The sequence below is a fragment of the Corylus avellana genome, chromosome ca9, assembly GCF_901000735.1.
Source record: "Corylus avellana chromosome ca9, CavTom2PMs-1.0".
Lineage (NCBI taxonomy): Eukaryota > Viridiplantae > Streptophyta > Magnoliopsida > Fagales > Betulaceae > Corylus > Corylus avellana.
Genome location: NC_081549.1, coordinates 20758093 through 20777739, shown reverse-complemented (window position 1 = coordinate 20777739; position 19647 = coordinate 20758093). Strand labels below are relative to the sequence as shown.

The window sequence follows — 19647 nt, the reverse complement described above, 5'->3', positions numbered from 1 at the left end:
ATAGTAATTTTTTAAATGGAATAGTAATAAAAAGTGGTTGATGTGATGTAAAAAGTAAGAAAACGTTAACAAAATAAAAAAGTGAGATTTTTATGCCTTTGCCTTTACTTTTACCAAACGGTACCTAATGATCTGAGTCGATCTGATCCACCTTGATTTTATGTATACGAAATACGAAGCAAGCAAGACGGAAGCAGCTTATGGGTCCAATTATAAAATATTTTAGGGAAAAAAATCTGTAAAATAATTTGACATAATGATTATGTTTATTAAGAATGAGAACTCAAAAGATAGATGATTGTTCCTCCTCCCAAGATGACATTATTCATCACCGTCTTCTAACAAATAAATTTTTAGGGAAACGGTATACACTACACAAATATTTTATTATATTAACCTTTGTTAAAAATAAAAATCCAATAACTACTAAATCCTGCCTCATCAACCTAATAAGATATTTTTGAAATATTAACATGGTATTTTTCATTATCATGCTCGAAATGGATAATGCTGAGATAATGATGCATACAACGAGAGGTTCAAAAAATTTACACAGTACATATAAAACATCTCTCTCTCTCTCTCTCTCTCTCTTAAACGAAGAAGAAATAGAGAAGATGATAGCCCTCAAAACCATTCAGCCCTCTTTCACTGCCACCAAACATGCCTTTTTCCACACTGGAAGACCCTTCAACACAAAGAGTTCTTTCCTGTGCCTCTGCAAGCCCAATGATTCCAATTCAGAGGCTTCTCCGCCCGAAGGAGATACCCGGAAGCAAGAGCTGCTGGCCAGAATAGCGATGCTTCAAGCTCAGAAAGTTCGTCTCACCGACTACTTGGATGAGAGGTCAGCTTATCTGACACAATTTGGTGAAGAAGCCATTGCTGAGTTCGACAAGATTGGAGAAGATGCCCTCAAAGGACTGGATGAAGCTGGTGCCAGGGTCTGTTGAACTTCCTAACTGTGGATGCAAATCATGCAAACATGCTTAGAGAAAGAAACAAAAATAACCCACTTCTTATTCATTTTCTGTTTAGCAGGTAATGGAGAATATGGAGAGCCGCTTGCAGGCCTTTGAGGAAGCCGCAGAGATGAACAGACAGGAGATTGAGCAGAACGAAAACAAAGTAGAAGAGTTCGAAGATCAGATGGAGGAAGGACGGAATGAAGGGTTGTTCTTCAAGAACCTGAGAAGGACGACACCTAAGGAAAAAACAGAAGCCAAGGAGGAAATGGAGAAGATAAACCAAGTTACTAAAGACAACGCTGGATCCAAAACCAGGAAGAACATTTACCTCGCCCTAATAGGCCTTATTGTCATTGCCATCGCTGATTCTTTCCTGTCTTCTTCATCCGATTGGCGAAAGGTTGCAGTTCTCGGAGCAATTCTAGTGGCTTTGCTCTCTCAGTTCAACTACGAGCAGAAGATGTTATCAGAAACAGAAAATACAGAGAAGGAAAAGACTGGGGAAGAAAAGAAGTGAATATCTTTCGCTATTTTCCTAATAAATTTCTGTATAAAAAATTTTAGCCGTAGTTTTATTAACTGAATATGGCATGATAAAATAAACCCAAGAGAAAACTTGCAACTTGGGTCTGATACATCATGCTACTTCAATTTTGCATCATCATATGATCTTGGTGATTTCACTACAATAACCAAAACCCAGCAACCAAGTTGCCATATCCGATGCTTTATGAACATTTCCCCATTGTAAAATTGATACAAACGACATAGCTAAAAGTTTCATATTTTTTCATAGTATGATGAATGTAGTTTCAGATACATCTACATGACTAACCATTTCTAGATCCTCTCTTTTCTTGACACTCCTTGACAAGATAGATTAGAAGTAGCTAGATTTTCTGCCATAAAACCGAACCAACCAGCAAGCAAAAGCAAAAAGCTTTCTACCAGAGGCAGGATTTTTTGACACTGAAATAGCCAACAACATTAGAACAAAAAGGCAGCATCCTGTTAAGCTAGGAAAAACATTTAATTCAAAAGATTTAGTTGCATGTTCCTTCGTTGATTTTTAAGTGTCGATGACCAGCACCAGCCTATAGCTAGAACTACATCCACCTTTTAAATCATGATTAAACATGCTTCCCTGTATTTTCAGTTAACCATGGTTTTTGTACTTGGGCAGAATTGAACGAATCTGGTGTAACAACTTGGTAATCCAGGTTTTAGAGAGCCCACCGCTTTGCAAATTGGTAAATAGAGTCCTGTTCAGGATAGATGAAGATATCAAATCCAAACTACAAGAATAGCATAACACAACTTCCAATGAGAAGTTAAGAATAGAACATCTCTCTAGGAAAATTAAGCAAGGTGCATTCAGGAAAACCCACTCATACCTTATGCATATCTATCATTCAGGAGAGCACCGAGACATATACGTTGTCTTTAAAATGGATGCTGGAACCACCACCTGAACCCAGGATTATCAGTAGAGATTAAGCATCTGTAATGACCAGCCAAAAGACTGGTTCCATCTGCTTTGTTGACACAATATGGTGTTGAAACATCGATTCCCTGTCAGAAGCTGAAAAGAATACTATGGCACATTAATTGGCTTTTCTTGCCATATCGATGAACTCCAAAAGCAGCAGGCGTATGTGATGAAACGGTAGGACCTAAAAGTGACTTCAAAGCTACTACAAAACCCAAAAGAATCATGTCGAAGCCCCATTATTAAGCACTGCTCTTACAAGTATGTTCCATGTAATGGCAGTTGGAAGAATCCCATGATCCAAAGCATGGTTTAAGTACCCAATAGCGTCTGATATCCTCAGGCAAGAGCAAAGTCCCTTAAGAGTAATATTATAGGAGATGATATCTGGCTGTAACCCATTTTCTAAGATGCGAGCCCAGATCTCTGATGCCTTTTCACAGTCCCGGGCTTTGTAGAACCCCTCCATTAGGGTATTGTGGGTCACAAGATTTGGAATACAGTTCCACTGCTTCATCTCTGAATAGAACTGCAAAGCAACTTCAACTTTGCCAGCAGAGCAAAGCCCATGAATTATAATATTGTGCATAGTTACGTCAGGTTTAAAACCTTCGTTGAGAAACTGGTGCCACAAGTTGAGGGCCATGTCAATTTTCTTGCCTTGAAAAAGCCCGTTCATCAACAAGCTATACGTGATCATGTCTGGCTTCCACCCCTTTTCCAGCATTTCCTTCACAAAAGAATATGCCTCATTAAATCTTTCAGATTTGCATAAACCATTTATAAGAATGTTATAGGAGACAATATTTGGAGAGCAACCCTTGGTGCTCATTTCCCTGAAAAAGTGAATTGCATTCTCAAGTTTGGAAGCTCTGATAAACCCGTTAAGTAGTGCATTGCAAACATGAGGATTCAGTTTACAGCCGCGTTTATCCATCTGACCCAACACTACAGCCGCTTCATCTAATCTCCCTTCTTTGCATAACCCATTAATAATCGAGGAATATGCAAAAATATCGAGATGAGCTCCCCCATTCTCGGCCTCTTTCAGAAGCCATAAAGCCTTAGTCAAGCATCCATTCTTACACAACCCATGAATTAACACTCCATACGTGGTGGAATCTGCACTGCAACCCTTCTCCTGCAAGAGTTCCCAAATAGACATTGCTTCATCAATCTTCCCATTATCAAACAACCCTCTAATAAAAATGTTATAACTAACAACACTTCGACAATCATCCTTTCCCATAATCTCCCACAACTCAAATCCCTCTTTAACCTTCCCTGCTCGACAAAATCCGTTAAGCATTGTATTATATGTAACTACATCAGCAGACATCCGACTCTCAACCATCTCTTTGTAAACTCTCTCGGCCCCATCAATATTACCTGATTCACACAAGCCATGTATCAAAGTACTATAAGTAAACAAATCCCGCTGTCGTTCGTTTTTCTTCATCCTATTCCATATTTCCAAGCTCTCATCGAACCTCCTGCATTTACACAATCCATTAATCATAACATTATATGTAACAACATTCGGGTACACCAAAGACGCCCCCAGTAAGCTCTCCCAAATCTCCATAGCCTTCACATAATCCCCTTTCTTGAAAAACCCATCAATCAAAACATTATAACACGTCACATCAGGTTCCACCCCTCTCGCGGGCATTTCATCGAACACCTCCAATGCATCGCATAAATTCCCACCCTTTGCTAGCGCATTGATCAAAGTACCGTAGCTAAAGACATCAGGCGTCAAACCCTTGTTCCACATCCAATCCAACAGCCCCTTCGCCTTCTCAAACTGCTTCTTCTTACACGAAATCTTGATCAATATATTATACGTTTGTACATTCGGCGACATACCCGCCGTCTCAAAGTACGCCAAAAACGACTCCGCTCGGTCCCACTGGTTCGACTCAGTGAAAGCATTGAGCAGACTGTTGAAGGACCTTATACCCGGTTTGCAACCAAAAATCTCGTCCATTCGTTGAAAAACATCCAAAGCTTTATCGGGCATAGAGTTCTTCGCGTAGGCCTTGATCACCGTCAACGCCACGTCTTCGGAGCATTGGCATTTCTGGCTTTGGATAAGTTCGACGACCCGACCCACTTGGGCGACAAGCCTCTGGTCCACGAGTCGGCGAAGGATGTAGTGGAACACGCTGGCCGAGTGGCCGTAACCCGGGTGGCGAGTCGCTGAGTCGAACAGTGCGAGTGCAGAGTGAGGGTTCTTTTCCGCCTTGAGGAGCTTCAGAACTCGCTTCGGAGAGAGGGATTTGGGGAACTCGGGCATGGCAGAGACTGTAATTTTTTAGAATTCTCTGGCTCATTGTTATGTCATGTTTTTACTAGGGTTCCGGTACGGTGTTATAAACCCTGTATATTTTCCGGCGAGGGCGTAGAGAGAGAGTTCGTAAAATGGGAGGCAGCGTCGCCTCCGAACATTTATTGGGAGTTCGGACATCGCACCCCTCTTTCACATGTAAAGAGGATCCCACTCTTTCATAGATTCATTTGGAATTTTTTATTTTTGAAAATTATTCCAAAATTGTTTTGAATTTTATCCGAGGCAAGCAAATAAGTAAATAGCTCCTATTAACTCGCTAGCCCATTACTTACAGACTCAATCGTGGCCCAAGTCTTCAGCCCACGTTAGACCACCCACGAACTGGACTCTTCTATAAGGATAACATAAAGCCTCCAATTGAGGATAACTTCTATAAAGGAGCCTTTGTGCCCTCCAATCAGCCATTAACATCTCAGCATATCAGAAAAATCTTAAGTTTAAGAAATAAATACTACAATACCAGATTATACAAAATATAAAAAATAATAATAATAATTAAAAAATCAATTAATTATTTTAAAAAAATAAAAACAAAACAAAGGGGTAGCTAGCTGCCCACCCCATCCCCACTTGGGGTGGTCGGCAGCCACCCAAAGGGAGGTAGGGGCTGCTTGCCGTCGCCCTCTAGGCCATGCAGCCACCCCCAACCCATCTAGGGTGGCTGGAGAGCCACCCCAGATCTGCCATGGGGTGGCTCGTCGACCACCCCAAATGGGCTGGGGGTGGTCGCGTGGCCACCTCCGCCCATATGGGGTGGCTCGCCGGCCACCCTAGAGGGGTTGCGCCGCCACCCTCAGCCCTATTGCAATTTCTTAAAAGCAAAAACAAAACAAAAACCAAAAAACAAAACAAAACAAAAAATGGAAAAACCTATATAATCTAGTGTTTTGATACCTATTTGAAATGGTGCAATAATCCTAGGCGGCCTATTCTTATTGGTGGACACAAAGGAGCTGGTTTACACCAGCTCCTTATAGAAGTTATCCTCAAAGCCGAGCAATTAAACATTGAGAGCATCTTCTGTGTGGTAATGGGGTTTTGTGCCATCCACTCAGAGTTTGACACATCATCATTGAAGGAAAATTGCAAGAAAAATATATGTGAGCAAAATACTAGATTATTTCTCTTACAGCCATTTGAACCACCACTTGCCTCCGTCTGCTGCTGCCGCCTCACACCGTGTAACATCCCGATATTTCTCTTCTTTTATCTTGTAGATAAACACGAATGTTACGCTGAAATAATCTCATATAGCGGAAAAACTGTAATTATCAATATAAAAAAAATACTGTTAAAATACTTTTCTTTATACAAAAATACCCAAAGCTATGTCGTACAAGGCATTTATACAAATCTATCTGACAGTCTAAACTCTAGACAAAACTTAACCAACTTGGAATCTCTGTACATCTCAATATGAATCTCTAATCACAACTGCATAATTACCTTGATTTTCCATTCCTGCAAGCACTACAAAAAAACTGTGAAGTAGTGAGTCAATTGATTTCCGACAATATAAATCATTGTTAATCATATATAGCAAAATGCTAGACAAGTTATAAAACCACAAAAATCCGTATTATTGGATATCAATATCATACTCAGTAAGTAAGAATACTTACAGTGGATTACATGAATGGATCATCAAAGGTAATTACTTGAAACCCGTTCTGCTGCAGTTGGTCCATACCCATAACAATCCCTTCACTTTCTCTCTCTCTCTCTCTCGCCTAAACTCTCTTTCTTCCTCTTCAGCTCTCTGTCTTAAATTTTCCATCTCACTCTCGGTTTCTCTTGTGTTCTTTCTTTCTTGTAGCGCTTGGTCTCGCCCTTTCTCTCTCTGTTCTGAGTAAACACTCTTAGAAAGAAGAAAGACCGAGTAAAAAGCGGAAGAAGGAAGAATATATGCAAGAGATGGGAGAGGAGATGAGTGGTGAAAATTGTGAAGGAGAAGAGCTCTATTTATAGGAGAAAATCAAATACTATTCTACCTTCAATTTACAATTATACCCTCATTTTACTATTTCACCAACCCTATACTATTTCACCAACCCTATACTATTCTACCAACCCTATACTATTCTACCAACCCTATACTATTCTACCTATACTATTCTACCTTCTTATTCTACCATCCTTATACCTACCATTTACTATCCTATTATTTCACCAATTACCATTCTCTAATTACCACTCTCATAAATTTCCCAAGAATTAATATCATTGCCTAATATGAATATTAAAATAACATAATTATCAAAATAATCTATTTAAATAGCTTTGAAAATTCTGGGACACTACACACCACCTCTGTCTCTCTCTCTGTGCTGGCCAAGTGGGGACCCCCAGCTCATGGGGTGGCCTGCGAGCCACCCCTAGGCCATGGGGTGGCCGCCAGCCACCCTAGGGGTGACTGGGGTGGCTCACGGTCCACCCTTAGCCAAATTCGGGGGTGGCGCGCGACCACCCTAGGGGTGGCTGGGGGTGGCTTCCTACCACTTATGGGGTAGCGCGCAGCCACCCCCATGGGCTGATGCTCCTCCAAGGCTACCACCCTTCTAATTTTTATTTATTTTTTTTAACTAAAAGAAGATGAATTATTCTAATATTTTGTTCTTATTTTAAGTTTTTGTTCTAAGCTGATGTATCGGCTGCTGACTGGTGGGCACAAAACCATTGTTTTGTGCCTTAACCACATAGAAGTTATTCTCTTAAACATTAACTATTCAATCACGGAAAATGTTAGGTGTTTTCGTGGTCTTAGGTGGATATTATTTTCTAAACAAATAAAAATGAATTGATCACACCGGTTCCTTATTTCTCTCACCTAATTTTTAGAAAATAATATTCATATACGACCACAATAACAATAGGAAAACAGAGAAGAGCATATAACACTCCTCATTCAACCAAGTTACTAACTGGTGAACCAAAGCATTCCTTGGAACATGCTACAACCTTAATGGTGTTGAGCTTTCTGATCTCCATGTGGCTCACATTTAGGAACTGTTTGAAATTGCGTTTAAGAGACCTAAAAATGCTTTTAACACTCAAAAAGTTCGTTTAAAGAAAAAATTGATCGTTTGGTAAAAAAAAAATTAGAAGTGCTTTTAATTGTTCAAAAAGTTTAAAAATGGTCAAAACGCACTTTTGGCAAAAGCTTAAAAATAAAATTTTTGCCCAAAAGTTATTTTTAAATTAAAAGCTCTATTTCTCAAATGTAATCCCAAACAGGCTCTTAGTGACTTTGAAACCTTAGTCCCCAAATCGTGCCTTGCTTGCTTTTGACACCATCACCTTCAGGCATGTCGCATATGAATAAATTTGTAGGCTTAACTCATCTTATAAAAGTGGTTTTATATGAGAGGACTGCCTACTCATTTGAATTTTGAATTTTGTGGATAAGGGATGGAGTTGATATTTCCCTAATACTCACTTTTGTTGTTCTATGCTAATGTGTCATCCTCCCAATAAAAGGCATAAAGATTAGTCATGGGTTAGCGAAAATTGGTGTTGTAGATAAGTTTTAAATATTAAATTGATATGTATGTATCTATGACTTGGAACCTTGTAGCTTCGGTTATGATTTTCTTAGAACTTTTGCTATTGTGATCCTTCAATTAATGAGACTAGAATATTTTCTCTTCAAAAAAAGGCATAAAGAACTTAATTTGTGTCAAGTTCTTATAGAAGTTATTCTCATAAATTAAATATGATTTTCCAAAATACGGTAATAAATGCTTATATGGAAAACCTAAATTATTTAATTTCAAAATAGTGGTTGAAGATTTGAAGAAATCTACTGAGATTTTCTAAATATGATAAGATTTTTATGAATTTGTTTCCTAGTAAAAGTCTCTTTTAGGGTTTTTCCTTTAGGGCTTCTCTATATAAATATATACCTTTTTCCTTCACATTCACCCAAAGTTGAAAAGAAGAAGCAGAAGTTTAAAGGAGAGAAAGGTTTGATCTTTTTAGGAGTTCAAAAACCATTCAAGTAAAAGGTACGTCTCAAACCCTACTAGAATTTAGTTGTTTCTTTTCAAGAAAACAATTTTAATTTACATCTATTGTTCTTTTTTAAAAATTTGTGCAATTTGAATTCACATCAATTTTTCTAAAAGCGAATTTAACGATCAACTCATAAATTTAAATCGATCAAAATTAAATAATAAATTGTTCAAATTTGTTTGGTTAATCTTTCAGGCCTTACTTTTTTTTTTTCATATGACTATATGGATGGGTTTGAGTTTGCGATCAATACACCCAGATTGTGAAAGTATGTGAGCCGCAACAAACTGACCATTCAAATCCCGTTCCACCATTCCCATCCCAAATCTATCCATAGACCGGTTCATCCCTATATCCCAATTCACTTTAAAGCAACCATCTACAGGCTTTGACCAGTGTTCACTAGGCGTCGTTCTCTCCAGCACTGCTATCTAAGTGTTCACTTGCTGCACTTGAGTGAAATCATCAAGTGCTTGGGTTGTTAACCGCACCTAGGGGTGGCAAAACGGGTAATCGGGTAGATCCGATTAAGACCCGCGACCCGATTACCCAAGACACGAACACAACCCGTTTAGCTAATCGGGTTAACGGGGTCTGACACGATTATGGCACAGAAAATACCCGGGGTAACCCAACCCGACCCGTTTTAACATAACTGGGTAATGTCGGGTAGACCCGACCCGACCAGATTAAAAATACCAATATGAAATTCTGAATTGGAAGTTAGCTGCCATCACAGAGATAAATTGAGAAGAAGAAAAAAGTAAGCATAAGGAGAAGAATCGGGAGATTCAGCCAAGAGGGAGAAAGGGAGATACAGCCGAGAGGGAGAGAGGGAGAATCGCTGAATCGGGAGATCTGGAGATAATAGATACAGCCGAGAGGGAGAGAGGGAGATACCGAGATACAGCCGAGAGGGAGAGGGAGAGAGGAGAGAAAGTCCGTGAAATCGTGAATGAGGTGACTCCGGTCGCCGGTTTGGCCCGTTTGGGTGGGGGGGGACTGGCGGCTGTTGTGCTGGGGACTTGGGGTTGTGGCGTTGTGCGGCGCCGTAGTGGGGAGGGACTGGGGTGGGGTGTGTCGGTGTGATTCGTGTGAAGAAAAGAAGAAAGAAGTGTCTCAGCCTCTTAGGATTCAAGAATTAGGGATTAGGGTGTTAGATGGGTCAGTGGGTCACGGGTTACACACTTACACACTCAAGTTTTTTTTTTTTTTTTTTTTTTTTTAAAATGGGTGATGGGTTTGGCGGGTCACCCGAGACCCGGCTGACCCTCCAGACCCGTTTACCTGCGGACCCGCCGGGTCGACTCACCAGACACGAATTTAATCGGGTCTTAATTGGGTAGACCCGAACCCGATAAGCCCAAACCCAATACCTGCTAACTTCGTGTCGTGTTCGTGTTGGGTTCGCGGGTCGTGTCAAAATTGCCGGCCCTAACCACACCAACACATTTGGATCAGTAAATACTTCCCCACAGATCACCCCATTCCGTCTGTTTAGCAAACACAGTAAGCATTTCTGTCCCACTCTTCACATATATTTGTTCCATTAATTGTAAGAAATCAACACATGAAAAATTGCTTTTCTAAAAAAACCTTTCTCTAGCACTCCATACATCAGAAACCGAAGGACAAAACCATAAAATATGAATTGCCGTTTCTACCTCAATCCCACATATAGGACACCGGGGATTCGTAAGTATTTTCCTCCTCAGCAAATTATCACGTGTCGGGAGGATGTTATGACATGCTTGCCACAAAAAATTTTTGCTAGCATTTGGCATCTGAAGTTGCCACAGAACCCGCCATATCTCACTCTCCTCCACCTGCCTAGAACATTCTGGTCTACTCCGTTGCTCTATAAGAAATAATATTTTTAATGGTATAGGAAAAGCCGGAAAGGTAATTGAAATTATTGTAAAATATATTTTTATAGGGAAGCAAAAAATAGTTTTGTGCCATAAACTTAGGAAAAATCAAAGGGAAGTTGCTGTTAGTGCTCTAGTAACAACTTCCTAACCATTTTTCTTCAATTTAAGAAATAAAGCTACTTTTTGATTCCCTATAAAAAAAACTTTCACAATAGATTCCCTTATTTTTTCCTATATGAAATAAATACTATTTATTTTTATCATTGCAACCAGAGAAGAAATGAGAGAGAATTGTTGTGACATGTGAATGCGAGATGAGAGAGAATTAGTTTTTTTATAATTTAATAATGCATTGGGCATCTACAATGTTTTCCAATGCATTGGGAAACATTGTACATATCCTTTGATGTTGGTCATATTTAGGGCTTATGATGTAGGTATTTTTTGTGTCTTTTTGAGATTTTTCCCAAACATAGGGAAGAGAATGAGCTATAAGGAGTCCTAATGCTCTCTAAGTATAGTCTAGTTATGGTGGAAGGGTATTTTTGTCTTTTCACTTTTTGAAGGGACAAAAGTACTCATATACTATAACTAACTGGATATTCACCGGTTCAAATGAACTGGAAATGATTCTAATTCCTATTTTTAAGGATAAGTTTGATTTTGCGACTTTAAAACTTGCGATTTTAAATACGCATTTAAGTGTTAGTTAAATTGCAATTTGACTTGTAAAATTATATGTTTTTAAAAACACGCTCTATTACCTACGATTTAGAAACATAGTTTTTCACGATTTCAGTCTATAATTTTATAAAATACTCCAAATTAGCTACTTTTCATAATTTTGTATAAAAATACACTTTTGATCTGCAAAATTGGAGATCTAAACAACTCTAAATCTTAGTCTATGTTGGAGATCTAAACTCTTTGTCTATGTTGGAGTTCCCCTTTCCACTGTTCTTACTCTTCTTAGTCTATTTGGTTTTCTTGGAAGTTGGATTAGATCTAAGTTGTCATCTCTTAGTCTGTTTGGCTTCTTTGGAAGTCGAATTAGATCTAAGTTTATACGGGTTCTTTTACTCCCGATGGTTTTCTCCATCATAGTGGGCCACGACCGTCAAAAGCTGCATTCCCAAATGACTTCTACCTTCGTGAATTTCCTTATGGGCTCTGAGGTGCTTATAGTCTATCTTGGTTGGGTTACTGTATTTTCTTTATTTATTCTGTCTTTCATTTTCCCTATATTCTCCATCTTAACCTGTCATGTTGTTTTTAATGATTTGTACTCAACTCTAAATCTTAAAATTTCAAGAATCCTACACTATACACTTGTGTACTTTCTCTTCGATCTCTTCAAGATCTAAATCGGGAGGAAGAGGGGGATTCCAAACGCCATTATCTTTGAAGGTTACGGTTGCAGAGCATAGAAGTCCTCCTTCAAACTGTTTCTCTACTAATGGAGGCAACAAACTTAGCCGCCAAGGCACATATCTATGAAGGTTATGGATAATCGGTGTAACCAAATTAAAAAAAAAAGAAAAAAAAAATTGATAAGGAGTGTTAGATCAGTGCAATTCAATAGTAGTCAAATGAAAAAGTAATTTTTAGTATTATTTTTTTAAATTTGGATTGGAATAAATTTTTCAACAAGCCATTTAAACAGTAATGCTTTAAATTCATCATTAAATTTAGGATGAATTCTTATAAAGTTGCATAAGAAAATGAAAAGGATGAGTGTAAAGATTTGAGAGTATACACTTGTCCAGTTCTTTATTAATAGAAAGTACTTTTTAAAAAGTTAGAACAGATTTCCCATTTCAGGTTTTAGGGTTTGGTTCTCCCAGTTGAAGGATTGGTCTTCTTCATAGCAAAACCCTAATTCAAGATTGGTCTTCTTGTCCTGATTTCAGACCCGAATTCAAGAGGATGACGAACACAAACGTTGCTAGAATGGGAAGATTGCGAAGTCGTAGCAAGTGTGAGCAGGAGAGAAGACGTGAGGAAGCCATTTTGCCCAGCTCATCTGCTCAAATGGACATGTTAGCGTGGTGGAAAGGACTTGCCTTGGACCCTTACAATCGACATGCATCGAAGGATTCATTTCGGAAAATACGGAATCAGAGTCTCAAAGTGCGGAAATTGATTCGTTCATGTAATGTAGAATATCCTCCGGTAAGCTCCATACATTTTATTGTTGGTTTATCTTTTTATTAAAAGAATTGTTCTTTGTTTGTCAAAATTAGGAGTCTTAAACAAGGTTAACCAAATACCTAATCTTTATTAAAGATTTTTGCTAGAATGAATGAGCTTGTCAACCTTGAAGTTTTCTAGAGTTTGATTTCATGTCAAGTTTATCTCATTAGGGACTCTTGTCTGTTTAGGAAAATAAGTTATGAGTGATTGTTATAATCTTTATATTTTTCTAACCCAAGGGGTTGGCTCAAATGGTAAGGGTCTTGGTGTTAGCGGCATTTCTTGGGGTCAGTCTGCCAGTGAAGCCAGAGTATTATCCAATCCGTGTGGAGAGGGTGCTTGATACGGGTTCGAGGTTTACTTAATAGGGGTGGATACACAAAGTGGCCTTGTCTTATAGGGGTTTCTCGTTATCAAAAAAATAATGTTTATATTTTTCTTGCTAATGTGTTTATCAATAAATCATATTCTTCCCTACTTGCAAGGTTTGTCAAGTTTGTGTATTGTCGGATAGACTTTTGAAGACTTTCACCTGACTTGGCCAAGTCTTTCTCTGGTTTTTGCTCCTTTTACTCTGTTCAAGTGTAACTGTAGCTGTTTCAAATGTGGAGTCTGTTTTCTTACTTATAAAATATAAAAAGAGAGTGGTCGTGCAGCAACACCTTTCCTTCGTTTTGGTGGTCTTCTGACCACCTTTCTTTATTTTTTTAATTTTTTTTAGCTAAAAAATCTGCCTCCACGCCTGAAAAAATAAACACTTGTTTTTATAAAATATTTCTGTAAGAATATATGAAAAGTTTGTTGTGTTTTGTTTTTTGAAAAGTGTTTTGTGTTTTGAAAGTGTTTTTGGAAAAGTGTGTTTTTGTGTTTGAGAAGAGAAAACACTTTATGTTATCAAACATAGCCGTTCTTATTCATTCATCAGTAATATTTTAGTCTAGTTTCTTAAAGAGAGTGTTCTTTATTTTATGGTGCATTCGAGGTCTCTTTGGGCTAATATGTTTAATTCATATTCCTACACCTTCCACTGTGTCAAAGAGTAGTAAAAGTTGATGGTGAAGAGATAATGGCAATATCTTAGATTGAAATTCTTTGAAATAGATTGAAGAGAATGTCACCCACAAAGTTGGAGTATTTTTACATGACGATCATTAAGTTGATGGGAAAATTTATAATAGACTAGCAAATCCTATGTTGGGGTGAGCATTGGATCTGACCAATCGACAAGCCTAAAATTGATTTCCATTGGTCAATTTGCAATGGTCTTGTTGGGTGGTTTAGATTCCATGTTGTGAGGTACTGACAATTAGGGGTGAGGACTGGTCAAATTTTTTTTGATAAGTAATAAGGAGTTTTATTGAAAAAGGAAAAAGAGAAGAAAAAGCTGTACAAGATGAAACCCCAAAGCACACCCACAAAAAGAACCCCACAAAACCACCCAAGAACCCTAAAAAGCTCCCAAAAAACCCCACAAAACCCGACAACCCACTCAGATCACTACATCATAGTGATCTTGCCCCTCCTTGTCCGGGATGGCCTACGAGCAATACCGTAATTAATAAAGCTTTCTAAATTTAATAGTTCTCTCTTGCCCTTAGACCTAGGTTGCTCGGCCAATTTTCCACCTAGAAATTTCTCAATCTGCTCAATGTGAAACGCCAAAATAGATTCCCCCTCCTCGGCGGACAGCATCCCATCACGCACTTAGGCCTCGTTTGGTTCACAGAATAGACCCCTGGAAAGGAATAGATAATCCTATTGTATAGTTATTCCTTTGTTTGGTTACACACTATTCCTAAGAATAGTTTATTCCCATGGTATTACTAATCCTTAAAGAATAGAATACATTTTTCAAAAATACTAATATAATTTTTATTTTAAACTTAAAACAAAATAAAAAAATATGAAAAATAAAGTGGGTGGGGTGGTTGGCCACCCACAGAGGAGGTCGGGGGTGGTGCGACCACCCCCGTCGCATTTTAGCCACCCCAGATTTTCTTTAGGGGTGGCCCCGGCCGCTTCTGGGGTGGTCAACCACCTTTTTTTTTTTTTGTTAATATGAGTTTAATATATATATGGAGTTTTTGGTAATTTTGATTCAATTCCAATTTTTGCATGTGTGTTGTTACCAAACTAAGAAATATGAATAATTATTCTATTCCTAGTAGTAGCTATTCTTTTTTTAATGGATTAGACATTCCGCGAACCAAACGAGGCCTTACTTGACATAAGTCGAGATTGATAATTTATTCCAAGTCGAGACTTACCCCATGAGGGTTTTCGAGTCAAATAGACATGGATATCCTTTGATTGAAATCGGGTTAGAAAGTTGGGAAGATTTGCGAGCTCAACACGGAAAAATAGTGGGCGAAGGCAACTTTGATGCTTGCACCCTCGCCGACTTCACCACACAAAAGGAGTCAACTCTCCATCATGTCCTTTGTCTCCATGGTGTCGTGTAGATTTTCATGAAAACCCTAACTCGGAAGACCATCACCCTCCCGAATTCATTGCTCTGAAATCAATGGCAATGCTAAGGCCAAATTACAAGGCAAGGAAGGCATCCCTCTCGATCCACAATGATTGGTCTTTGTCGAGGAGCAATTAGAGGATGGTTGCACTGTTCGCTGATTACAACATCCACAAGGAATGGTCCTTGCGTTTGGTCCTGCAATTGAGGGGAGGGATGCAGATCTTTGTCAAAACCCTAATTGAGAAGACTGAGTACCTTGGAGGTAGAGAGCTTCAATATGATTATGTCAAGGCTATGAAGGGACCAAGAGAGAAGGGCAAAGAGCTAAGCGGTGGGGGAAATGACTTAGGGTTTTAGAGGAAAACAACTAAGGTTGATGATAAGAAGGTATCTATATGATTAACTACCGGGTTAGGTTGAAAGTTAGAAACCCAAGCCCTATTACGAGCCTGTTTGGTATTGTGTTTGAGAAATAGAGCTTTTAAGTCAAAAAGAGCTTTTGAGCAAAAGTTTCATTTTTAAGCTTTTGCCAAAAGTGTTTTTTGGCCATTTTTAGGCATTTTTGACAATTAAAAGCGCTTTTAATTTTTTTACCAAACGAATACTTTTTTCTTTAAACGAACTTTTTGAGTGTTAAAAGCACTTTTAGACCCCTCAAACTCAATCCCAAACTTTTCCCTTACCAACTTTTGACCCAACTTGTTGGGCATAAAATAGATTTAACCCTGAGTTTTATTGAAAAGCAATATGTTCTGTGGAATACTATGAACTCCAAATGATGGTGTTAGCATAGTTGAGTGGATACACAATGAAATATACTTTTAAGGAATTTAATCATTTGGGAGTGAAAGTTGATGCTGATGGAGGATAAGATAAATGTTGTCAACCAAAACGAGAGGCAGTGAGAAAGGACATAACTTCCTGGGATTTGATAGCAAATAAAATTTGAAACAGGATTATTGATGTGACCAACCTCGGATAATTGAATTAAGACCTTGTCAGGAGCATGGTTTGAAAAAACAGGAAAGATATATAGATCTATGAAAATAAAGAAAGGATTTGGATTTTTGCTTTAAGTTCAAATTGTAGCTTGAGGTTTAAATAGCATTGATGTATTGATGTAATTGAAATCCAGGGGTTGATAGGATGCCTGTTGATGTTTGGATTTGAAATTATTTGGTGACAGGTGTTAAATCATTTGAAGTAGATGTTATAGTAGTGTAATCTTTTAAGACATCCATAGCAGCACTTATGTATTTGGTATATGTAATAGACAGCAATGGTGACTAAACAACATTTTCAAGGCACAGAGCTCTTTGAGCCCTTGATGTGGTAGTTCTTAATGGTCTGTTCCATGGGTTACTGATTAAAAATTTTCCACAAATGTCCATTTGGATCTGGCAGCATCATCAACTTATAAATATCTTTCTTTTAGCATTAGACACTTGAGGTGCACCCAATTCATTTCTATGATTTTTCAATTTCAATTCTAGGTGGTTTTCTCTTCTCTTTTTTTTTTTTTTTTTTTCAAGCTACTCGGGGCCCTGTTTTTTTTTCCATTTCTAAGGAAACGACCTTTTCCCTCCTTTTCTTCAGAGAAAGAGGAGATTTGAACAGTTTATAGGAGGTACTAAGTTGACAACTGCTTCTACATTGGCTCCAGAGGAATCTGATAATCAAAATGTCAAAAAATTGGGAAATACCCAAATTTCTTCTGTTTCGAGCTTGCTCAATTCAGGTGACAAAACTGAAAGTCATAAGCAGCAAGTTGTCTTTAACTCACACAGTTCATGCAGTACACTGACTTTTGAGGATAGCTTTAAAGAGAAGCGTGTGAATACTGATATTACCTCTCTGGATGGAACAAAATGCAGTTCCGTAAGCAAGGATTATCCTTTAAATGATGGTCCTAGATTCATCCAAAAAAAGAAAGACTGTCTTAGATTCGTTAATGGTCCAAGCCGACCGAGCTCAACCACCCAGGATGCACCACAGTCAAATTTCATTGATTTGGTTCACAGTTCAGATTCCTCAAGCTCAGAGGAACCAAATCCGAAATTTCAACGAGCATTGGGGATCATCGATAGTTTTCAAAACCCTGTAGCCGTGGCAGATTTCATTGATTCAGCAATGAGGATGATTTCTAGGTGTGATCATTTCTGTAGACCTGTTATTCCCATTGGTCCCAAGTTTCAGGCTGAAATTCCAGAGTGGACATGCCTAGAAAAGAGGAAGAATCTTTATGGTGATGATGATGATTCAGAAAATTTGAAGTGGTTGGGCACCCGAATTTGGCCCATGGAAGGTAGGAATACAGAAACCACCGTGAAAGCAGTTGGGAAAGGGAGACATGACGCGTGCTATTGTGTCTCCCCTGGATCTGCTGATTGCGTTAAACGCCATGTTCTTAAAGAAAGGCTCCGTTTGCAATCCGATATTGGCGCTGCTTTCCGATGTTGGAAGTTTGATGAGATGGGGGAAGAAGCCGTTTCGAAGTCATGGACATTGGAAGAACAAAGCAGATTTGAATCTCTTGTGAAAGTGAATCCACCGTGTAAGGAAGCCAACTTTTGGGAGCTAGCCTTGAAGTGTTTTCCATCAAAGTCCAAGAAAAGCATTTTAAGTTATTACTTCAACGTATTTATACCTAGACGTATGAGCCTGCGGAGCAAATCTTCCCTAGAAACATTTGACAGTTCAGATTCCTCAAGCTTAGAGGAACCAAATCCGAAATTTCAACGAGCACTAGGGATCATTGATGGCATTCAAAACCCTGTAGCCGTGGCAGATTTCATTGATTCAGCAATGAGGATGATTTCTAGCGGTGATCATTTCTGTAGACCTGTTATTCCCATTGGTCCCAAGTTTCAGGCTGAAATTCCAGAGTGGACATGCCTAGAAAAGAGGAAGAATCTTTATGGTGGTGATGATGATTCAGAAAATTTAAAGTGGTTGGGCACCCGAATTTGGCCCATGGAAGGTAGGAATACAGAAACCACTGTGAAAGCAGTTGGGAAAGGGAGACATGACGCTTGCTCTTGTGTCTCCCCTGGATCTGCTGATTGCGTTAAACGCCATGTTCTTAAAGAAAGGCTCCGTTTGCAATCCGATATTGGTGCTGCTTTCCGATGTTGGAAGTTTGATGAGATGGGAGAAGAAGCCGTTTCGAAGTCATGGACCTTGGAAGAACAAAGCAGATTTGAATCTCTTGTAAAAGTGAATCCACTGTGGAAGGTAGCCAACTTTTGGGAGCTAGCCTTGAAGCGTTTTCCATCAAAGTCCATGAAAAGTATTTTGAGTTATTACTTCAACGTGTTTATTCCTAGACGTATGAGCCTGCAGAGCAAATCTTCCCTTGAAACATTTGACAGTGACGATGACCAGGCTGATGACGAGGTACCGGTTGAGGAATAACATGACTTTTTGTAAATGATGTAAAGCTAGGATTATCCCACATATTCGAATACTCTACACTCGCGTTGGCCTTGTCTGTAGATATCATCCCTCGAGTTGTGCTCAAGGGTCTTTCTGGTAGGCTGATCATTAGGCTGGTGTGGTGTGATTTTGGATCAAAAGTTTTGGTAGAATTTGTATTTACACCTGATATAAAGCATTGATAATATAAGATGAAAATTAAGGCTTTGTTTGTCGATGCTTTTTGAAGGGTGTTTTTGTTTGAAAAAGTATTCATATGTGACATAAATGTAAAAATAAATTTGAGTGTTTCGGTTGTTTGTTAATGTTTTTGTTTTGAAAAGTGAAAACAAAAGGAAGAAAGAAAAGGTTTTATTGAACAAAGTCAGATCTAACTCCATTTAGTTGTCACACTTAATTTAAGAGAAACTTCACTTACTGTACTTCTTAATGTTTTGGCACTTTTACAATCATATCCTTAAAATTTAAGAAGTTTCAATGTCCGGTTATCATGTTTCAAAACTTTACAATGTCACCCTTATTGTTTAGGGTTGCACTTTTTTAATGTTATTTTGTTCTAGTAGTTGCAGCAGAAGCTGTTGTTGATAACTATTACAAAGTATATTTATGCTTATAAAAGTTTATATGAAAGTAGATAAATTATAAAGGAACTCATTGTTGTGAGTAGTGAGTGTTAAGTCTCGCATTGAGAAAATATAACGAAAAACAATTGTTAATATACCTAAATGGATCAAAACGCCATTAGTTTAGGCTTTTAGGCTAGTGTGATGTCCAATCAAAACCATGATTAACTTTTTGGGACGGGTGTCTGAATGTATCTGGTTTAGAGTTGTGTCCGCTTTCGCAACTCTTGT

The 19647-nt window shown here is 38.5% G+C and overlaps 3 protein-coding genes across 6 annotated transcripts; 2 read left to right on the top strand and 1 right to left on the bottom strand.

Moving 5' to 3' along the window:
- Nucleotides 1-473: 473 nt before the first annotated feature.
- On the top strand, nt 474-1651 carry LOC132192304 (uncharacterized). The gene is made up of 2 exons (XM_059607593.1): nt 474-944; nt 1042-1651. The coding sequence occupies exons 1-2, from the start codon at nt 474-476 to the stop codon at nt 1483-1485; spliced, it is 915 nt and encodes a 304-aa protein (XP_059463576.1). The 3' UTR covers nt 1486-1651.
- Nucleotides 1326-4981, bottom strand: LOC132192303 (pentatricopeptide repeat-containing protein At3g09060). Of its 2 annotated transcripts, none has more exons than XM_059607592.1 (3): nt 2363-4981; nt 2205-2263; nt 1326-1415 (listed from the first exon to the last, which is right to left on the bottom strand). In XM_059607592.1, the coding sequence occupies exon 1, from the start codon at nt 4754-4756 to the stop codon at nt 2681-2683; it is 2076 nt and encodes a 691-aa protein (XP_059463575.1). In that variant the 5' UTR covers nt 4757-4981; the 3' UTR covers nt 1326-1415; nt 2205-2263; nt 2363-2680. The 2 variants fall into 2 exon arrangements, with proteins under 2 accessions (XP_059463575.1, XP_059463573.1); XM_059607590.1 differs by having other exon boundaries at nt 2205-2230.
- Nucleotides 4982-8677: 3696 nt separating this feature from the next.
- LOC132162535 (uncharacterized) lies at nt 8678-19005 on the top strand. Of its 3 annotated transcripts, none has more exons than XM_059572773.1 (3): nt 8678-8814; nt 12603-12864; nt 16955-19005. In XM_059572773.1, exons 2-3 carry the CDS (start codon nt 12619-12621, stop codon nt 18770-18772), a joined length of 2064 nt encoding a protein of 687 aa, XP_059428756.1. In that variant the 5' UTR covers nt 8678-8814; nt 12603-12618; the 3' UTR covers nt 18773-19005. The 3 variants fall into 3 exon arrangements, with proteins under 3 accessions (XP_059428756.1, XP_059428759.1, XP_059428758.1); XM_059572776.1 differs by having other exon boundaries at nt 12514-12864; XM_059572775.1 differs by having other exon boundaries at nt 12500-12864.
- Nucleotides 19006-19647: the final 642 nt, after the last annotated feature.

What these genes read in the sequence shown, in the direction of transcription:
- LOC132162535 (XM_059572773.1), top strand. Translation starts at nt 12,619, where the DNA reads ATGACGAACACAAACGTTGCTAGAATGGGAAGATTGCGAAGTCGTAGC. An exon ending in GTAATGTAGAATATCCTCCG is followed by an intron (nt 12,865 to 16,954) that starts GTAAGCTCCATA and finishes CCTTTTCTTCAG; the next exon opens with AGAAAGAGGAGATTTGAACA.
- LOC132192303 (XM_059607592.1), bottom strand. Translation starts at nt 4,756, where the DNA reads ATGCCCGAGTTCCCCAAATCCCTCTCTCCGAAGCGAGTTCTGAAGCTC.
- LOC132192304 (XM_059607593.1), top strand. Translation starts at nt 474, where the DNA reads ATGGTATTTTTCATTATCATGCTCGAAATGGATAATGCTGAGATAATG. An exon ending in TGGATGAAGCTGGTGCCAGG is followed by an intron (nt 945 to 1,041) that starts GTCTGTTGAACT and finishes TCTGTTTAGCAG; the next exon opens with GTAATGGAGAATATGGAGAG.